At 40.5% G+C, this 20,061-nt stretch overlaps 1 protein-coding gene and 1 long non-coding RNA gene across 2 annotated transcripts in view; one reads left to right on the forward strand and one right to left on the reverse strand.

Moving 5' to 3' along the window:
* Positions 1-6,394: 6,394 nt before the first annotated feature.
* Positions 6,395-7,547, forward strand: LOC308394328. Its single transcript, XR_013971196.1, has 3 exons — positions 6,395-6,826; positions 7,092-7,137; positions 7,433-7,547. It is a non-coding gene; the product is annotated as an uncharacterized lncRNA (long non-coding RNA).
* Positions 7,548-14,829: 7,282 nt separating this feature from the next.
* Positions 14,830-20,061, reverse strand: part of LOC308394299 (uncharacterized protein) — a 1,060,216-nt gene continuing 1,054,984 nt past the window's right edge. Inside the window, exons 43-45 of the mRNA XM_080878552.1 lie at positions 18,532-18,708; positions 15,985-16,158; positions 14,830-15,309 (exon numbers count right to left, since the gene is read on the reverse strand). Coding sequence (XP_080734678.1) covers positions 15,300-15,309; positions 15,985-16,158; positions 18,532-18,708 — 361 coding nt within the window. The 3' untranslated portion in view covers positions 14,830-15,299. The remainder of the gene's footprint in view (positions 15,310-15,984; positions 16,159-18,531; positions 18,709-20,061) is intronic.

Raw genomic sequence — 20,061 nt, forward strand, 5'->3', positions numbered from 1 at the left:
ATCAATTATAGCAGTGATGAACTCAGACTTGGTTGTATATTTACTGTAAATGAATGATTGCAGAGATGCTCGTGAAGAAGGCTGGAAAGAAACCAGATGTCACTCGAATATGCAGCAACATTACTTTTATTTATGTAGGATTGTTTTGTTGTTGTTGTTGTTTTTTTACAGTTAATCTGTGTTAGGTTTTATTACCTGTATTTACCAATAAATGTTGGTAACTTAGCAACTGTATATCACACAGAACTGACTTCCAGTTTTACATATTTCAGCTGGTGCGGAGATTCTTATGAAAATCATTGACAAACAACCAGATGTCACTCGAATATGCAGCAATGAAACGCTGAACGTGATCATGCTGATAGTGTGTAAGATCAGCACACAGAGGAGCAGAGGAGAGGAGTGCAGGCTGCTGTATCGACATGGACAAAACTTTGAGCATGGATGTGACTCCAGGTTCACACTGATGAAAGAAAACGGGACTGTGTTTCTCCACCTGACAAATGTAACAGCAGAGGACAGCGGGAGCTACACCTGTGAGTGTGTACAGACCGGAGGAACATATAAACTCCAGCTCAGTGTCACTGTGGAAGGTAGGAATGTTTTATGTGATTTCCTGCTGCGCTAATGTTGTATTTAATCAGTTTTCTTTTTAGATATATTTTTTTTCATACTTCGTTTAATTGCATGAGGATTATTAAGAATTTTCATTCACAGCTAGTCAAACATAAGAAAGTGGACCCAAGTACAGTATTTGATTTGTGTAGCTTGTTTACGTCTGTGTGTGGATCGTTTTTATATTCATTGCTGTGATTACAGATGTCCTGATGATGCCAGCACAATATCATTGTTATGCTTCTTTATATTTAATGTCAGTGCCAATCTCAGAGGAGGAAGAGAACATCAATTCAACAGACACGTCTATTTCTCTTTATTTGATCACTGCAGCAGGAGTCGTCATTGTAACTGGAGTTAACCTGGCATTTTTCTACTGGTTGAGAAGTCGTGGGTGAGAAACTTTCATTCTTGTAATAGTTTGAAGAATTACTTTATTGTGTTCATCACAAATTGCTGGCAGATGAAGTGAAAAATAGATGAAATTAATAAAAATTTGTGCCAGATATATTCACTCTGTAAATCTCTCAGATGGTTTTCTAGCATTTCTCTCTGCACATATGTGACTGCATGTTTCATTGACACTGACGTCCTTTCTTATCCAAAGTTGCCGTTCACGCTCAGAAACAACTGAAATATCTGTACGTAAAACTTCATCTTCTGTGGTGAGTAATCGATTCTTAAGCTTTACCTGTACAGTCAAAGTAGTGAGAAGTTTAATGTTTGTCATTTTAGTTACAAAGATGTACAACTGAAGTATCTACAGTATATCTACAGTGCACTCTGTGCACACAGTTGGAACGCTGAGGTTTCAAAAGCACTTTTACCCACCAGTTTTTATTTAATTCAGAGGTCTCAGGAACATGGTTTCTAACCAGATACTTACCCCGGACAGCAGTACTTTGGCCTCCAGAGTCACTGAGATGAATATTGGCCCAGGAGATGTCCTTTAATGTGCAGCAGAGTGTTTCTTCTTCACTAAACTCTTTTCACTCTCTGTGTTTTTATACGACTGATTTTAATGATTAGTAATAATTAAACTCTCCCATATTTTGCCTTTTGTCCTTTCTCTCTGTCACCATGTGCTTGCTTATAGGACGTCGTCTGGTTTTGCTTTTAATATTGCAGGGCCTTAGAGTGTTTTACAATATAAACACATTGAGACAACTGTTGTGAACTGATGCTCAATAAATAAATTGAACTGCATTGTGATGCAGTATAATTTTTTATATATTTTCTTATAGTATGACAATGACCTGGGGGACCAGTGCAGAAGCCTTCGGCAGCCAGGAAATGATCTCTATCAAAATATCGCCTCAGTCCGCTATCAGCGTAACATCAGGACACATGCAGCAAGATGTGCTGAAAATGTCTGCAAGGATAATCTGGAAATGGATCAGGTGTCTAATGACTATGAAAACATTTGAACTAGAACTCAAGTTAACTTCTAGTTTGTTTCAGTCATCCAGTTGAAGTTCACAGGGGTGCTCGAGCCTGTCCCAGCTGTGCAAAGCCAAAAGCCAAGGTACATCTTGGATACACTGTCAAAGTGCGAGCAGACAATAGACAAATCTTCATGCTCACAATAAGTGGCCAATTTAGAAGTGCACTTAACCTAAACCAGGCATGTCTTTGGCCCGTGGGACAAAACTGGAGTAGCTGTCAACAATCAACAGAGGCATTGACTCAATACTAACAAGTTTGTGTCCAGCTTGGGAGGTATGTGTCAAAGAGTCAACAGAGAAGTGTTTTCAGTGAATGCAGATGTTCTCCTGTGCAGTTTTCCAAAATACCAACTGCACAGTGCATGATGTGGATGAAGCAAAACGGGTGAAAAAAACATCACAGATCAAAAAAGATGCATGAGAGTCACAGACCAGAGCTGCAGCGGACATTTGTCAGTGTTTTTACCTCAGTTTCACTTCAGTGCTTTGTATGTTATAACTTCACTCTCCTCCATGGCTGGCTGATGGACCAACAACAGCAGCCCACAGACCGTTTGTGCCATATATTTGTAACACTGCCCCCATCTGACAACAGACGCTCTCTGCAGGTAGACGGGTGGTTTGAAGCTGACCACAGACTGCCCGGAGACTGCCACTGCACTACCACCATTACGATATTAAGTTACAACAACACTGTGTGACAGTTAGTTCTCTTATTAAGAGACATTAATACCAATAAGCTGCTAACATGATGTTGTATTTTATTTACATGTCTGTTTTAGCACTTTAACATTTGCATCTGTCTAACTGGCTAACCATGCAAGACTATTGTAAGCATTGCTGCACGATGTTTGACCTGCAGTCTTTATATGTATATTCTTTTAAACCTTTTTATTGTTTTTAAATGATAGTTACGGACCAAATGTTAAACTATATAGTTGAATATATAGTTAAAGTGTTTCTCTAGATACAGAGAAAGGTTTTACATCAAAAGGTCATCTGTCTGCATATAAAACAGAAGCTTTCATGCAGATGCACTTCCTGTTTAGAGACTTTGAGGTTTAGGTAGTGACGGGGGTGATTTACTGAGCGTGTAAGTTTTCCTCCTGTCAACACACTCTACAATGCCGCCCACATGCCACTCCTGTCCAGTCTTGAAAGCAAAACATGTATGTATAGTATAAAATGGTGAAATGCTGATTTCCATGTTTCAATTGAATCACTTGATTGTAATCAATTGATTGCAGAGACTTTTGTCAAGACCCTATAGAATCAGAAGTCCCGTGAACATGCACTAATAAAAGCTGCAGTTGTAATAGGGGATAAAGTGGTGTGCACAATGTGTGTTTGGATAAGATGTCAGTAATGCATTCACATTAAAATCACAGGGTTTCTTTCTTTTTCTTATTTTTCTTACATATCATGTAAAAAAAAAAGAAAAACACTCCTGCAACATTTTTCTCTGCCACAGATTTAGGAGAGGAAGAGTCCAGCATTTCAACACCTGTGCAAATGTTAGTTTATTTGATAGGTGCATCAGTAGTAATTATTTAAATTAGAGTTTTCAGCAGTGTTGTTGTATTTACTAATTTAATGTTTACCTCAGATTAAATATTTCCCAAAGTAAATTGGACAGAACTGGTCAGTTAAACACACGAGGGGATACGAATAGAAAAAATTATCTAAAAAGAAAGAATGAAAACCAACTATTAATTTAATACTTACTTCAAATTAAAAGTAATCAAACACAAAACTGACCAAATATCAAACTCAGAAATAAAAAAAACAAATAAACCTCAAATAACATATTTAAGATGAATGGTTTAGATCCCCCCCCCCCCCCCCCCCCAATGAGAAATGACGTAAACAAAACTTCCTGTAGCAGTGATAGCTGTGCTGCATTGAAAAAAACACAGCATTTTCTCTCCAGTTACCCTCAGCAGTCCAACAGACCTCCAGCACCAGTAAAACATTAACCAGAAATAGTTTATGGGACATGTGTCGTTATTTATGTTTGTGGAAATGTGCATTAAAATTAAAATAAAGATGCTGGTGTCTGATGTTACTGACTTCCCAATTGTGTGGCTTCTGGTGTGGCCTTCACAATTCAATTTTCAATTCAATTTTATTTTCTCAGCGACAAATCACAACAATATAAAGTCGCCTCAAGGCGCTTTATATTGTAAGGCAGACCCTACAATAATACATACAGAGAAAAAGCCCAACAATCATATGACTCCCTATGAGTGAGCAGTCTGGAGACAGTGGGAAGGAAAAACTCCCTTTTAACAGGAAGAAACCTCCAGCAGAACCAGGCTCAGGGAGGGGCGGGGCCATCTGCTGCGACTGGTTGGGATGAGAGAAGGAAGACAGGATAAAGACACGCTGTGGAAGAGAGACAGAGGTTAATAACAGGTATGATTCAATGCAGAGAGCTGCATTAACACACAGTGAGCGAGAAAGGTGACTGAAGGAGAAATACGCATTGCATCATGGGAATCCCTCAGCCACATACACCTGTTGCACTACACAACAAATGCAAGCATGTCAGTTTTATTCATTTTATGCTCATCTTCGTACAAATTTTAAAGGTAATGCAGTCAAAACTTTGTAAGTATCTGAGTGATTGGATGAAGCGGTTTGATGACGTAACACGCTATTTTAGTTTAAAATACTTATAATGTTATGATAAATGGTAGTTTTGTTGTTACTTTTACAATATTATCCATCCTTCAGTTTCAGCGAACATGACAGTTAGCAGTGTAATAATTCCTCTGTGATAAAGAAAAACTAGCTTGTTTTCTTTTTGTGTGGGAGCTCGCACAGTGTTTCAACTTTACAGCCTTTTAATATGAAAGTCCTGTCAGTACACTTCCTTTTTACATCATTTCACACTTGCCCCGTGAAGGGCAACAGTCTGACGTCTGCTTAGCCAGGAAAGCTTCAGCTTGTTTCTTTCCGCACATCTTCCTCTTCACTGTCGGTGGCTCACAGACATGTTAACAAGCATGGACGTATCAAAACTTTGCTTGATTTTGCTGTTACCACTAGCTGTGTCCCATGATGCTGAAGGTAATACAAGGAAACTATTTTCATTATGCATTATTAATATTTTTAAATTTATAACCTCCTTGCTTTTAGTTTAAACTAAACACATTATTATGGGATTAAAAAGATGGTTTAACATTCACAAAATATAGAAACTAAAGTCCTCTCTGACACAGGCTGAATCTTGTATTTACCGTATTTTGCTGTCCCTGTTTACAGAGACTGTTGTGAAGACAGTCAGGAGAGAACACGATGTCACTCGGATTTGCAACAAGGAAAGTCAGACTACTATTGTTTTGATTATCTGTAAGATCAAAAGACAGAGGGACACAGGAGGAGAGTGTCATCTGCTGTATCGACACGGAGAGAACGTTACTCAGGAATGTGACCCCAGGTTCTCAATAACAAAAGAAAATCAGACTGCCTTTCTGGAGCTGACCAGTTTAACACCAGCTGATAGTGGGAACTACACCTGTGAGTGTACAAACACTGAAGGGACATATATTGTCCATATCAGTGTCACTGTGGAAGGTAAATGCATTTTGGTTTCTTTATCTGACACAGTTATTCAGCACTGTGTCAGCATTGTATTGACCTGCTTATGTGTTTTTTATTCTTGTAATTTGTTCATTTCTTTTCTTCTTATTTTCACTTACAGCAGTTTAAATACTCTCACTGACTCATTTATCAGGTACATCTTTGAACCTTCAGCCATCAAACATGTCTTCATTTTTTGTGGCACAACAAGGCGCTAAAAACATTCCTCAAAGATTCTCAAGACATATTGAAATTACATCATCACACAGTTGCTGCAGATTCGTCATTTGTCAATTAAATGATGCTCAGTGGTTACTACAGGGTCCAAAGTTTGCAAAGAAAATCCCCCACAGAGCATTACACCACCAGCAGTCTGAACTGTTAGAAATCAACTCATCGGGCAAGGCATCGTTTTTTTAGTCTTCTGTTGTCCAGACTTGCAAACTGTAGCCTCAGCTTGCTGTTGTTAGAGGACAGCAGTGATATCCAGTGTGGTCCGCTCTGCCTCAAGGTTTGATGTGTAAACAGCATTTTTACCCAGAGAATCACAGCTCACTGGATATTTTCTATTTTTCAGACCATTGTCTGTGAACAGAGATGATTGTGTGGGAAAATCCCAGCAGATCAGCAGTTTGTGAAGCACTGGGACCAGTAACATGTGCCATGTTGCTCTGTTTGAGCATTGATTTGCTGACATTTTATTATTTTATTAACCTTTATTTAACCAGGAAGATGAAGCTGACATGTGATTGACAAATGAACTGAACACTGAAATATTTGTGTTACACCCTGAACAGGTATACCTCATAAAGTGGCCAGTGAATGTATATAAGCAGTTGGACCAATTTCAGTTCATAGTAATATTCAGAAAAGATGCAAAAGAAGAAGAAGACAAAAGAAAAGAGTACAGTGACAATATTTAAAGCTCTGTGGTTATAAAACTGGGGTTTCATTACTTCACTCAGAGTTTCAGTAGACGTAAACTGTGTTTGATTTGTGTTTTGATTTCCAGGAAATGAAAGTAAATGATTTTACTGACAAATGCATCTTTTCAATGATTTAGACACAAACGAGGCCCACACTTCAGCAGACAAATCTTTTTCCGTTTATCTGCCCGGTGTTGTGATCATCTTTATAACTGGAGTTATCGTGGGATTTATCTACTGGAGGAAAAGTAATGGGTGAGACTATTTTTGCTGCAGTAATTCAAAGATGATATAGATGTAGAGAAAGTAAAAGGAAACATCGCATTTCAATAAATGAGAATTCGGTGTATGTTAAACATCATGTCTAGAATGAACACTTTTTATCCTTCCAAAAATAATTATCATTATTAAGAGAGAAGATAATATAAATGTAGATGTTCTGACTTGATTTTTCTCTGTTTGAATGTGAATAGTGTTACACTAATGCTGACATCCTTTCTTATCAACGTGGCTGCTTAAGGTCAGGAACATCTGGAGTGTCTGTACCTGAAAATCCCAACGGTTTGGTGAGCAATTTATTGCTACGATCTACAGCAGCTAGTTAAAAGTTTGCCAGTAAACATAAAACATGTACATTTATGTTTTAGGATGTTAACTACTTACATAGATAATTACAGATTAGTGTTATAATACTATTAGTGCCAACTTCAGTGTCCTTTATTTTGTGAAGAAGCTCTTACAGAAATGAGCAGAAACATTAAATAATCCAGGCAACAGATGGAGAGATTTAAAGATCAATAGAGTGTGTGGGTAGACCGGGTTGAACTTGATTAATACCTAAAATATTTCACTTTTCTAAAGGATGACGATGAGCCAGATCAGCCCTATACAAACCTTCAGCAGCCATCGAGTGATTCCTACCAGACTATCATCTCAGTGAACCATCAACACGACAACAAGACACGCTCAGCAAGAAGCGCAGGAACTGTGGGAGTGGATAATAAAGCTCTATGAAACATTTTAAAGTATATAAAACTTTAGGTGACATACTAATATAATAATATTCATATATTAAAATAAACGTCCATCTTTTCACACTGGATAGTTGTTTCCCAGTAATGGAGACCATTCAGTCATAATACTCCAACTCAGGCTCTCAGATTTAATACAATACAAACACAATAAACTGTGGCAAACATGACTCTTTGTATCAGACTAGTTTTGTTTTTGAACAAACATCTCATCATAATTTGAACACAATGTCCATCCAGATAAACAGAGAGATCAGTCTGGCTTAAACAATGTTGGTGGTTTACCTTCTACTGTCCTTCCACTTTTATGCACTTCTATTTTAGACATAGTAAAAGTTTCAGTGTAGACACAAGAGGTGAAATAAGGAGGGTGCAAGTCTTCCTGCTTTCACTATAGTCTACCTCACACTGTCAGCCACAGTTACTTCCTCACCAGCATGACTGCACGGAAACTCTGCTTTCTCCTGCTTCTGCTTGTGGTTTTTAGCAGTGAAGGTAAATATATATAATTAAAAAAGAAAAGCTGTAAAGCCAGGTGTTTAAGAAGAAAGCTTTAGTTAGGTTAGTGAAATAATATATGTGATTGATTTTCCCACAACAACAAATATATAGAAACTATAATCCCGATTTTGTTTCATTTTAACTGGAACAATTTATAGAGACTCTTGTGAAGACAATTGGAAAGAAACCCGATTCCACTCAAATATGCAGCAAAACAACTCTGAATATTACTGTGATGATACTGTGTGAGATCAGCACAGAGAGGAGCCGAGGAGAACAGTGTCGTCTGCTCTATCGTTACGAACGAGGCTTTATTCATGGCTGTGACTCCAGGTTCACACTGATCAAAGAAAATGAGACTGTGTTTCTCCACCTGCTCAACTTAACATCTGAAGACAGTGGGAACTACACCTGTGAGTGTGGATTTCGTGGTGGATTGTATGTTCTCCATCTCAGTGTGACTGTGAGAGGTAAAAACATTTTCTATTCATACCCACACCGCAGATTCAAGGTGGATGTTTGGAACTGCGTTAACACTTTCTTTTCTGTCATACATGGTTTGAGGTCGTCATTCCCGCCTGCAGCGGATTAATGAAAGGTTTCAGTCAGGAGATGAACATCTGGAATGTTTTTAAGCTCTTCTTCTGGCTAATTTGTTTAAAATTTCATTATAAAACTGCTCCAATCACAACTTTGTTGTTATTTCATCAGTGAAATGTTTGAATGATGCAATTGTAACTCTAATGTAATGAAAAGATAAACATGTTTTCCACTTTAATATAACAGGTTAATGCAAATTTCGTGACTTTTCATGTTTTCAAAATGAAGTTTTTTTGTTGTGTGTGGCAACATTCAACAGACGATGGAGATTCTTCTGGCATGAAGTTCATGGCTACAGTTCCCATCATTTCTGCTGCTGCTTCACTCATCAGTGTGGCTGTGATAACCTGTGGTTACAGCCTGAGGAGAAATCCTCGCAGGTGAAAACTTTTACTGACGCACTTAAACTCATGAAATGACCCTTTGAAATCACTTGAGCACATTACTGCATACAGCAGCCACTGTGGTGTTCAAAGTATCTCATAGGTTCTTTTCAAACACCACACATTAGTTGTAGACATAGCTAGTCTTGTTTTTGAGGTATTTTTCACCCCATGACCTCTGATGTTTTTATCCTAACAGAGAAAACAGATCAGGTCTAACTAACTTAACAGGATCTGAAACTCGCCAGATGTTTGTCAGTTTTCCATAGTTCTGTTTTACACTTAATTGTGCCGAGGCTGCAGTGCATTATGTCTGTGTTTTAAGCTGCACTTTAATTAAATGTAAATGACAGTGTAAATTGTTGTGTAGGACAAAGAGGACCGCTACATGAGCCTTCATCGGCAAAACATTGATGTCTACCAAACTATCTCCTCCGGTCGCCTTCATCATGATGCTGAGGCCACTGCATGTCACAGTCATGTACAATAATAATCAGAGATGGAGTTTTTACCCTGACTACGTGATCTATAAAACTATGATGCTAGACATGCTATCTATAAAAGACACTGACATTGTAACTTGCCAGCATCATGTGTACTGTTAGTTTGTTTTGCACTGAAAAAAGAGAAAAATATTAACGTCCAGTAAAACTTGTAATTATGTTGTGAATGAATTGCCTTAATTCATGGCTTTTAACACCATTTAATTTCTGTTTTTTATCTGGTTTGAACGTTGAAAATCCTGCCACTTGGCTCTGTGGCCTCTGCCACCATTATGGTTTTTGCTATACTGGTCCACTTGATAGTCATATTTGATGATGATTTTACTTTATTTTGAGTCATTAGAATCAGAACGGGGGTCAGGAAAGAAGAAAAAAGATAAGCTGGGGAGAAAGTTAACAGAAGAAGAGGGAAAAATAGAGAAGAAGAGAAATAGATGGAGAGGAAGAGAGAAAAAATACTGAAAATCTATTTCATCATCTGCTGAAAAACACAAGGAAAAACCAACACAGTGGGGAACCCACAGCAACAACCAATAATATGCAGTAAGTAGGCTAGTAAGTAGTAGTAAATAATAGATATTAAATGTTACTGAGCAGTAAATGGGCCCAGAGGGCCGAGACCTGAGGGCACCCCACCCGCAGCACAGGCCCAACAGAGCCAGGGGGCCGGGCCCCACCGAGCAGCCGCCCAGAGTGAGCCACTAAACACAGAGAACCACTAATGCACTGTGGGTGGGGGCACCAGCTACTGGCAGGAAGTGTGGTGGGGGGAAATAATACGTGATTATTTTTATGTGGAGTGGAATTAAACTGCCATAGAATATGCTTGTGGTGGATTTGACTCAACACAAGCGTATTGTCAAAGTGTTCTTTGGCATGCATCGAGACAGTTTCTCAGATACTGAAGTGACTTGAGCAGAGCCAGTTAAAGCCTACTGTGCTTGAGTGGGCAGCTCAAGTTTCCACGTGGAAGGTTTAGTGAGACAAAGACAGGAAGTTAAAGCTGCTGACTAATAATCTGCAGGTTCCTGATTTGAGTCTCTGTTAAGAGGATGGTGTCTCTGAGATAATTGCTTTTGTGCATCGATAAATAAACAGGGAAATAAATGAATAGAAAAAAGCATCCGAGCGGATGTGCACCGACGGTGTGCCCACTGGTCTTAAAGTGCCTTTGCGCCCCTTACCATTTATGGAGGTCCCATTTGGGCACATTGGCTTCGACCTATAGTGTACATGGATGTTGCTTTGTATTAGTTCTGGTATATTATACAACACAATAACATGATGCAGTGCTGCTGTGCACCATTTCTGCAAAGAGTGTGGTGCAAGCAAGGAAGATAAGATAACTCTTGCACAGTCATACCTAGTACAATAATACAACAAAACTGGAAACTGTCCCACCATAACACAATCATTTAGATACAATATTGGACTTTGTTTACATGTAACTGCACAAATAGAATTTAGAAATGTAATTATTGACAAGAGTGAACAACCACTTATAATGTAATCTACAGCTGTGACCAAACAGCTAGATAGAGAATCAGAAGTGTTGTGTTTTCTACAAAGTTTGCTGTCTCAGTGAGAGTCATATGTCATATCATTTCAAACAGTGGCGATCCAGAAATGTTGTACAAACGAGTAAGACTAACTATAGACTTTAGCCAAAGTTGTTAAGTTAGCTAAAGAGTTGGGATTGTGTGTAAGGCATAAATAAACCTAAAATGCAATGTTTTGGACGTTCTTTGGCACATTTCCCTACTGTAGGGGTCTCTGCAAGCATACGGGGCTCTGAGAGGGAACAAGATGACAACGAGGAATTCTAATAACAATAATGGATTGGATTTATATAGCGCTTTTCAAGGCACCCAAAGCGCTTTACAATGCCACTATTCATTCACTCTCACATTCATACACTGGTGGAGGCAGCTACAGTTGTAGCCACAGCTGCCCTGGGGCAGACTGACAGAAGCGAGGCTGCCATATCGCGCCATCGGCCCCTCTGGCCAACACCAGTAGACAAGTAGGGTAAAGTGTCTTACCCAGGGACACAACGACCAGGACAGAGAGCCCTGGGATCGAACCGGCGACCTTCCGGTTACAGATGCGATTCCCAACCCCCTGAGCCACGGTCGCCCACAATTCTACTGGAAACAGTCGATCATGTTCGTCAAAGCTGAATTCAGGGCAAACTAAGCTAAATTAGTGTTTTTAGCTAACAGCTACAATAAGCATAAAAGTGACTGTTGGGCTATTATTTGTTAACAGGGGCGATTTTAGCCCATTTTTGGGGGTGCTTTGGTTCATTTTTGGGGTGCTTTGGTTCATTTTTGGGGTGCTTCAGCACTTACTTACTTTTTTTTGACAATATTTGCTGTTTGTGTGACACACTACTAAAAATATAAAAGGCAGAACTTGGTTGAGAGGTAACATTTTAACAACAAAAGTATCCATAATATTTTTTAATATTTTGTAATAATTTATTTGTAATAATTTATTCTGTTTCAGGAGTGTTTTTATGCATCTGTATTATATTATACAAACACATTAAAAGTGAATCTCTGTCCAAAATATGCACTCAGTTTACTTCTTACTCACTATGAGCATCATTCATTATTCTCCTCCAGTAATTAAGGTTAGGATATGTATTTTTTTTATTCCAATCCATTCTTCTTTGGCAGCATTTAAATAACCTTGATCAGAATTGATGGTTTTGTTACAGACTTTTCAAAAAAGTGTTTTGCTTTTCTTTCACAAATGTGGGATTAAATTGTTAAAAAGTACAAAACAGTGATGTCATGTTTTGTGACGAGGACCCAGACACAGAGAGACTTGATGGATTTAATAATCTTTTGATTTAATAAAGAAATTTGCAGACTTGCACAGAGATGGTAAAATTATGATGACTGATAAAGGAGGCGAAGACAACATGAGGACAGGGAGGATGCAGGGACAGAGACGGGGAAGAAGTCTCATTGTGACGAGTAAAGTGTATCTTGGCTGGCTGGGCAGCTCTCTGGGTGCTCAGCCCCCCGAAGCTCTGATCCTAGAATCCTCCCTGAATTGTGTTAATACAGTATGTCAAAATGAAAGCATAACTGTACAGGGTGGGCCAGTTATATGGATACACCGTAATAACATAGGAATGGTTGGTGATGTTAAAGTCCTGTTTGTGGCACATTAGTATATGTGAGGGGGCAAACTCCTCAAGTTCGGTGGTGACCATGGTGGCCATGTAGAAGTCGGCCATCTGATACCAAATGATACCAAAGAAGGTAAAGTAAATAATTTTTAAAGGTAAATGTAGAGGAAACATCAAAAGTTGTCACGGCTGGGGCAGCAGTCGTGTGGTGGAGTGAATGAGGACCAAGATGCAGACGGCGGTGGAGATGCGAGTGGAGATTTATTTACAGTGAAAATAACAAAGGTGAGGGAAGAAGCGAACATCAACCTAAACTGGGACAAACTAACAGACAAAGCAGAAAACATGAGGGCAGCAGGGAAACACAGAGATGACACGAAGAAGGAAGAGAGACGTGGAGAAACACTGATGGACACGGAGACTTTTCACCTGTTCCTTTTGTTTGAAGTGGCCGAACTTGGCCACAGTAGGACGTGGTCTCCCGGTCGCAGCCCGCATGGGGCCGATGCGATGCACTCTATCAAAGGCCATGTTCTTCACCGTGTCCTCCAGCAGCTTCAGGTGGGTTTTGATGAAGTTTTTGCACTCTGAGCCTTCTTCATCACAAGATCCTGGAAGCACTGATCAATGTAATCTTGGAGAGCCTCTAAACTCTCCCCGTTGTTCTCCAGGGTGTTGGAGATGATTTAGACAAATATTGTTAATTAGAAGACTATTGATAAGTGTATTTGGTAATACTGAAGCTTAAAGGAATTTGTTCAATTCTAAACTACCATTCACTTTAATTTTCCTCCAAAATCTCCGGCGTCTGACGTCAGTTACAACATGAGTCGCTTACCTCTGTCACTCTGAAGTCACATTGAGTTTTCCTCACTGACTGTTTTAGACAGGATTGTGGGAGCAACACAAAAAGCAGCTTCAGCTGGAAACACACAGTTTAGTGTCTTTGCTGCTCGCTTTAAGTCACAATAAACAGAAAACTCATTGTGTCTCATGTCAGAATCAAATCACTCATATACAGGACAGGAAGAGGCGGAGCTTATTTCCTGCAGGGAGCGGTTAGCAGTCTGTGTCTTTCTCATTTCTGACTCCTAAAGAGCTGAAAAACACAGGCTGTTATTGGCTGGCTGACACTGGGATTAATGTCCTTGAAGCCAGCAGTCTTTAATGTCCAGGTTCAGAACGGGCAGGTGAAAAACAGTCCTTTATGTCCTCTGATGTTCAATAAACTGTCCTGATTACTGAGGGAGCAGAGAAAGTGTCTCCATCACTCACCACAGCTGGATGCTCTGAAATCCTGGAATCCAGCTGTGGAGAGGAGCGCCGGCGGCGTGGACGCAATTTAGTAATCAGGGAACGGGAGGCAGGAGGGAAACACAGCTGGGACCAATTACACACACGAGACAGGAAACAGTAACACAGGACTGTCAAAGTAAAACAGGAAATATAACACAGAGTCCAAAGTAAGGAGACGTGGGACACAGTGAAGACACAGAAACAGAAACCAGAACTATAATCACAAAACAAACTCAGAAACATAAAGAGTGAATCAGCTGATTCAGTGTTTGTGACAAAAACATGGATCCTGGTTAATAACTTTTATTTGTTTGTTTCTGTATTATTTTGTGTATCGTTCTTATGAGCTGTTGTTTTGTCAGTGAAATATTATTTCATTGTTTTAAGCTTTTTGTTGACTTTGAAGTGCTTAAGTTGATATTTTTGAACATTTAATTTGTTCGATTATTGTCGAGTCGATAAAACTGTCAAACGCACAGCTGCTTCCAGCATGGCCGGAGGAGAGGTGGCCGAGCAGACGCACAACACACACAGCTCACAGGTTTGCATTTCTAGATGTTGCAGATGTTGCAGAAATTGAGAGTAAAGAACTCAGAGATCCAGCGCTGTCTCCTGCCCCTTATTTATACACCACAACACAACGACAGGCGTAACTCACACAAACGGGTAACATGAGGCTCAGATGCTTTGGACGTGTTCACATATACTGGACACAGAATGATGAAGATGGAGCTGCAGGAAGGAGGAAAAGAGGAAAAACACAGAAAAGATTCACAGATGTGGTGAAAAAGGACACGACAGCTTCTGTTTGTTAGTTTGGTTTTTCTTTATTTGGTAAAGATTCAGAAATAAAGAGAAGATCACATGTTTGAATATTATATTAACGTTCTGTAATTACAACAAGTTGTAAAATCTTTCCAGAGTGAGACAGAGACTGTGCAGAGACTGTAGAAGGACAGAGCAGCAGCAGAGCAGTCCAGATACACTGATGATCCTCTGTCAGATCCAGAGGGACACACAGGGCTGATGCTGGACTCTACATTGTGTCTGACAGTGGAGCTGTTCTCAGAGCAGTTCACTCTGCAGCACTGACAGTCATCTGCACTTCATTCCTCTGTCAGTCACTGCTGGATGAAGCTCTCCTCTCCACCTCCCAGTAACATGGCCCAGTCAGAGCGTCTCTACACACAAGCTGCTGCTGCTTCAACCTCTCTGGATCATCAGGACACAGCTGCTCCTCTCTCAGCACACACACCGTCCTGTTTACCATCATCACCTCCACCTGCAGAGAGAAGGAGGAAGAGCAGAGGAGATAAACGAGTGTTTCCAGAGACTCTTCATCAGCTGTCAGTCAGTGATGCAGCACATCCAGTATAAAGAGCAGCAGGGACGTCAGTGCTGGGACTGTACTAGGACTCATTGTTGCTTCACTTTTTCTAATCTTTGGATTTTTATTGAAGTTGCTGAAAATGTTTTTCCCTCCTAGTTTGAGTTTGGACTTTCATTCATTAGAAGAACCTTGGTGTGTCCACTCTGAGCTCTGTAGGAACCCCAACAACAAGCCCAACAATCCAGATGGACGGTTCCAGCTGTTAACTGGAGGAATTCCATCCAAACATCTGCTCTCACTAAATTCTTCCTCACCTACAGACTGTGTTCTTCACTGCTTTAAACTTGGAAATCAATGCAGTCATTGGTCTGCGTGCTGCTTTGTTCAGAGAGCTGATTGGCTGTTGACAGTGTTTGATCAGAGCGTGTCAGCCGTTACTATGGTGACCATAAAGGTGAGAAACAGGAAGTGTTTGTGTCCAATCCTGAAGCCTGTCACCGTTCTCCTCTCACAGCTTCACTGAGAAGCTGCAGCTTTACAGGAAACACTGGATCTTTGTTTCATACTGACTGTGTTTAGTACAATACTGCTGACAGCACCACCCACTCACTCCATCACTCTACTTACTCCAGAGTCTCCAGTCTGTAGTCTGGACTCTGCTGAAGATCAGACAGCTGCTTCACATCTGGATCCTTCAGCTTGTTTCCATACAGGTCCAGCTCTCTCAGATGGGAGGGGTTGGACTTCAGTGCTGCTGCCAGATAATCACAGCTGATCTTTGACAAACCACAGAGAGTCAATCTGTATAAAGAATGAAAGATGTAAGTTTATTAGACAAAGTGCTTGAAATCATTCAGTGTTTCATCATCTGTTCAGAGCTGAAGAAGGTTCAGAATGTAGAAGTTTAGAAAATGGAAACTCCAAACAGCTGAAGCCAACAGGAAGCAGCTTCAAACAGGAAACTGTGCAGAGTTTCAGACTATATGTCCTGATGCAGCCAGTTGGATTTTGGAGATTTGAATCTCTGTTCTGTGACTAAGTCCTTGAATCATTTCTTCCAGTTGGTCCAACAAGACAGACTAAGTATTGGACATGTGTTGTGGCTCCATCAGGGGAGCTTCTAAATGTGATGTGATGGCCCCTCTGGGTCTGTCAGGTCACAGCATTGAAGAGAGCTCAAACTGGGCACACAGTTGTTCCAGTCTGGACCAAAGACTCTATACTGGGACTGAGGGACTGCTTTGACTGCACCCACTGGGACTTTTGAAAGGCTCATGTTCTCACTTAGATCATCGATTTCTACTGACATTTCTTTCTGGGAGAAATGGGGATTACTTTGGAAACAGGAAGTATTTTCCCCAATAAGCAGCCCTGGATTAGTAAATCACTCCAACATGTTCTCAGGCAGAAGAAGCTGTCTTGTTATGAGGGAGAGAAGAAAAAGATTGAGGCACAGAAACCTGTTGAAAGAGAGATAAAGCAGCTAAAATCAGGTGTAAAAGTAAAGCAGAGGATGAGCTGAATAAAGGACACTCAAGGCTGGCTTGGAAAGGAATGAAGTCCATGGTGGGGATGCAGAACAAGGAGCAAAGATGAATGTGATGCTGAATCAGCAGAAGACTTGGACTCATTTGATTCCAGCTTTGATATCATTGATTTCAATGAAGAGCTTTGTGATTGTAGCAAAGGGCTGGTAGCTCTGAGAGTCCCACTGATGAGGTGTTTGTGTGGAAATCTCTTAGTGGGACCAAAGAGAGAAAAAGCCCTGGTCCTGATGCTGTGGGAGGGAAATGATTGAAGTGTGCTGTGAGGAACTGACTGGGAGATTTTCACACATTTTCCAGTCCTCCTTGGAACAACAGGAAGTTCCCAGCATATGGAAACAAAGGTTAAGTGTCCTATGGCACTCAGTGATGATGGTGCTGTGGCCCCACCACCTCCACCTCTTTGTAAAGGAACTAACTGTAATCTGAAGCTTCAAATGGAACTAAGACTTCCTCCACTAGGTGGCAGTGTCTGATGAGAAAGTGTTAGTGGAGCTGGCCTGGAGTCAGAAACAGGAAGATGCAGGATTTGGGCTGAAATGGGCAAAAGTGGTTAGCACTAGTGCCTTAGAGCAGGAAGGTTGTAGGTTGAAGCTTGTTGGTCAGCTGGGCCTTTCTGTGGAGGTTGGATGTTCCCCCACAGTCCAATGAAATGCTGCTTAGGTTCATTGGTGCTTCTACATTGGCTGTAGGTGTGGATGTGAGGGAGTGCTTCTCTGTCTCTCTGTTGGCCCTGTGATGGACTGCTCACCTGTGCAGGTGGACCACGCCTCTTGCCCTATGACAGCTAGGGCACAGGCTGCAGCCCTGTGAGCCTAAGCTGAATAAACAGTTAGCAAAAATGATCCATAGATGGCCTGAAATCCCCCAGTTAGCAGTTTGGTAGATAGCTATGACATGCTAATCCCATCCAGCAGCTGTATTCTACCTGTAAGCTGATCCCTGCTGAGCCAAAGCACTTTTTCATATGCAAATTACAACCTTTAATAGAAACCTATTGGTCAGCATCGTATTAGCCTGCTGTTAGCTTCATTCCACAGAAAACTGAGAGAAACTAACAGAGTTGATAAAGAATAAAGAGAAATGTGCTGATTTAAAGCCTTTGAAGTGCTTCAGATGATCTCTGTCCACTTCTGTCCACTCATTCATTCATGTAAGCTTTCTAATGCAGCTTTGATCTTCACAGTCTGCTTGATGAAACTCATTCTAACCCTGAATGTCAGAGTGTTCCTCCTTCTCTTTCCCATCATTCATGCTGGCAGTGGAGGAGATTTGGATGTTGGACTGTGTTTTGGATGATGTGTGTATGTTTGTGTTGGACTGCTGTCTGTAAAGCAAACGCACATTTTGCTTTGGATTTCAGTGTCAGACAGACTTTAAGGTGCAATGAAGAGTTTGAGAGTTTCACAGTGAATTTTCCAGTGGAGGATTTTTCTTCTTCTTTGAAGGTTTGAAATGTGAACATTGTTCTGCTGCAGTCAATGGACTAAACCAGAGAAGAAGAAAACAGACTTTACCATGAAGATCCTCAGTGTGGATCAGTATAATATCAGCCTGATGTCTGCAGTTTAGTGTCACCACAACTTTCACATCATATTCATCTCAGCACAACTAAAACATGCTGACTGACCCCAGAGTTTCAAGTTTACATCCTGGACTCTCCAGGAAACCACACAGATGCTTCACTCCTGGATCCTTCAGGTTGTTGTTGAAGCTCAGGTCCAGCTCTCTGAGATGGGAGGGGTTGGACTTCAGTGCTGCTGCCAGATAATCACAGCTGATCTCTGACAAACCACAGCCCCACAATCTGTATAAAGAATGAAAGATGTAAGTTTATTAGACAAAGAGCTTGAAATCATTCAGTGTTTCATCATCTGTTCAGAGCTGAAGAAGGTTCAGAATGTAGAAGTTTAGAAAATGGAAACTCCAAACAGCTGAAGCCAACAGGAAGCAGCTTCAAACAAACACAACAAGAGAAAAAACTCTGAATGTTTCACATTAAAGTCGTACATTTCTCATAAAAACAGGACAAAGACTTGAAAAAGTCGTGTTTTTCCTTCCAGGAACCACATGGCTTCACTTTTAAAGGTGAAGTGTGACAGAAATGGACATATTTGAAGTCCAACACCTTTTTCCAGTCACATTATTAAAGCAGACAAACTACAAGCTCATTTTCATTCCAACAAGTCATCTTCTGACCTGGACTAACAACACTGGTCTCTATGTGCAGCTGGCTGTGAGACCAGTGCTCAGGGAGCGTCTACAAAGTGCAACACTGAAAGAACATCACACACTCATTTGCTTCCAGCACTTTCACACAAACATCTACTGTCATTATTGTCACCAAACTCTGTGGATCCTTTATTGCAAATTCAAATGGGATCAAATGGTCAGACAAAAGAGGGTTATGAGGAAATATGATGAAATGTTGTGTATTAGCAGCAACTTATTGAATCATTTTCCTCAGAAACCAAACAAAATGATTGACAAACATGTTTTTACAAACTCAGTGTTGGACTTGGATCAGCAGGATAAGCTGATGTTTAAAGGCATTTGAGTCTCGCTGTATGAGAGTCCAGTTCTTACTCAATATTTATGGATGATGTTCTTTCAGTGTTGCACTTTGTAGACGCTCCCTGAGCCTCACAGCCAGCTGCACATGGACCAGCTGACATTACCCAGCATTAGAGGCGGCTGTAAAAAATTCATGTTCCCATTTAAATGGTTTTAATTTGAATAAAACGATGTTGATTCATTCAATCCTGAATCGATGTTTAATATAAATGTATTTTGCCAGAATCTCAGGTTAAAGCTCACAAACTATTTCAACAAGCAGCAAACAGATAAAACAGTAAATGAGAGCAGCTAAACACACAAAGATGGAAACACAGAGCGTGGATCGTTCACTCGACGGCACGTACACGGACACGCCGTCGGGGCTGAAAGTGGACAGCTCACAGATCCTGAAGCTGCAGGTTTCATCTGTCTCCAACCAAAACTGAGTGAAGCAGCAGCAAAAGAAGATCCAAACTCTGCTTCACGTTTGATCAATATGCTCATGAATTCTCTCTGACTTTGGCTGTTCCTGCCTGCACAGCTCTCTCTCTCTCAGTGTACTCCAAGAACAGCTTCAAACATCTGTTTCTGCATCATTCACTGT

This window comes from Rhamphochromis sp. 'chilingali' (genome assembly GCF_963969265.1).
Source record: "Rhamphochromis sp. 'chilingali' genome assembly, chromosome: 3".
NCBI lineage: Eukaryota > Metazoa > Chordata > Actinopteri > Cichliformes > Cichlidae > Rhamphochromis > Rhamphochromis sp. 'chilingali'.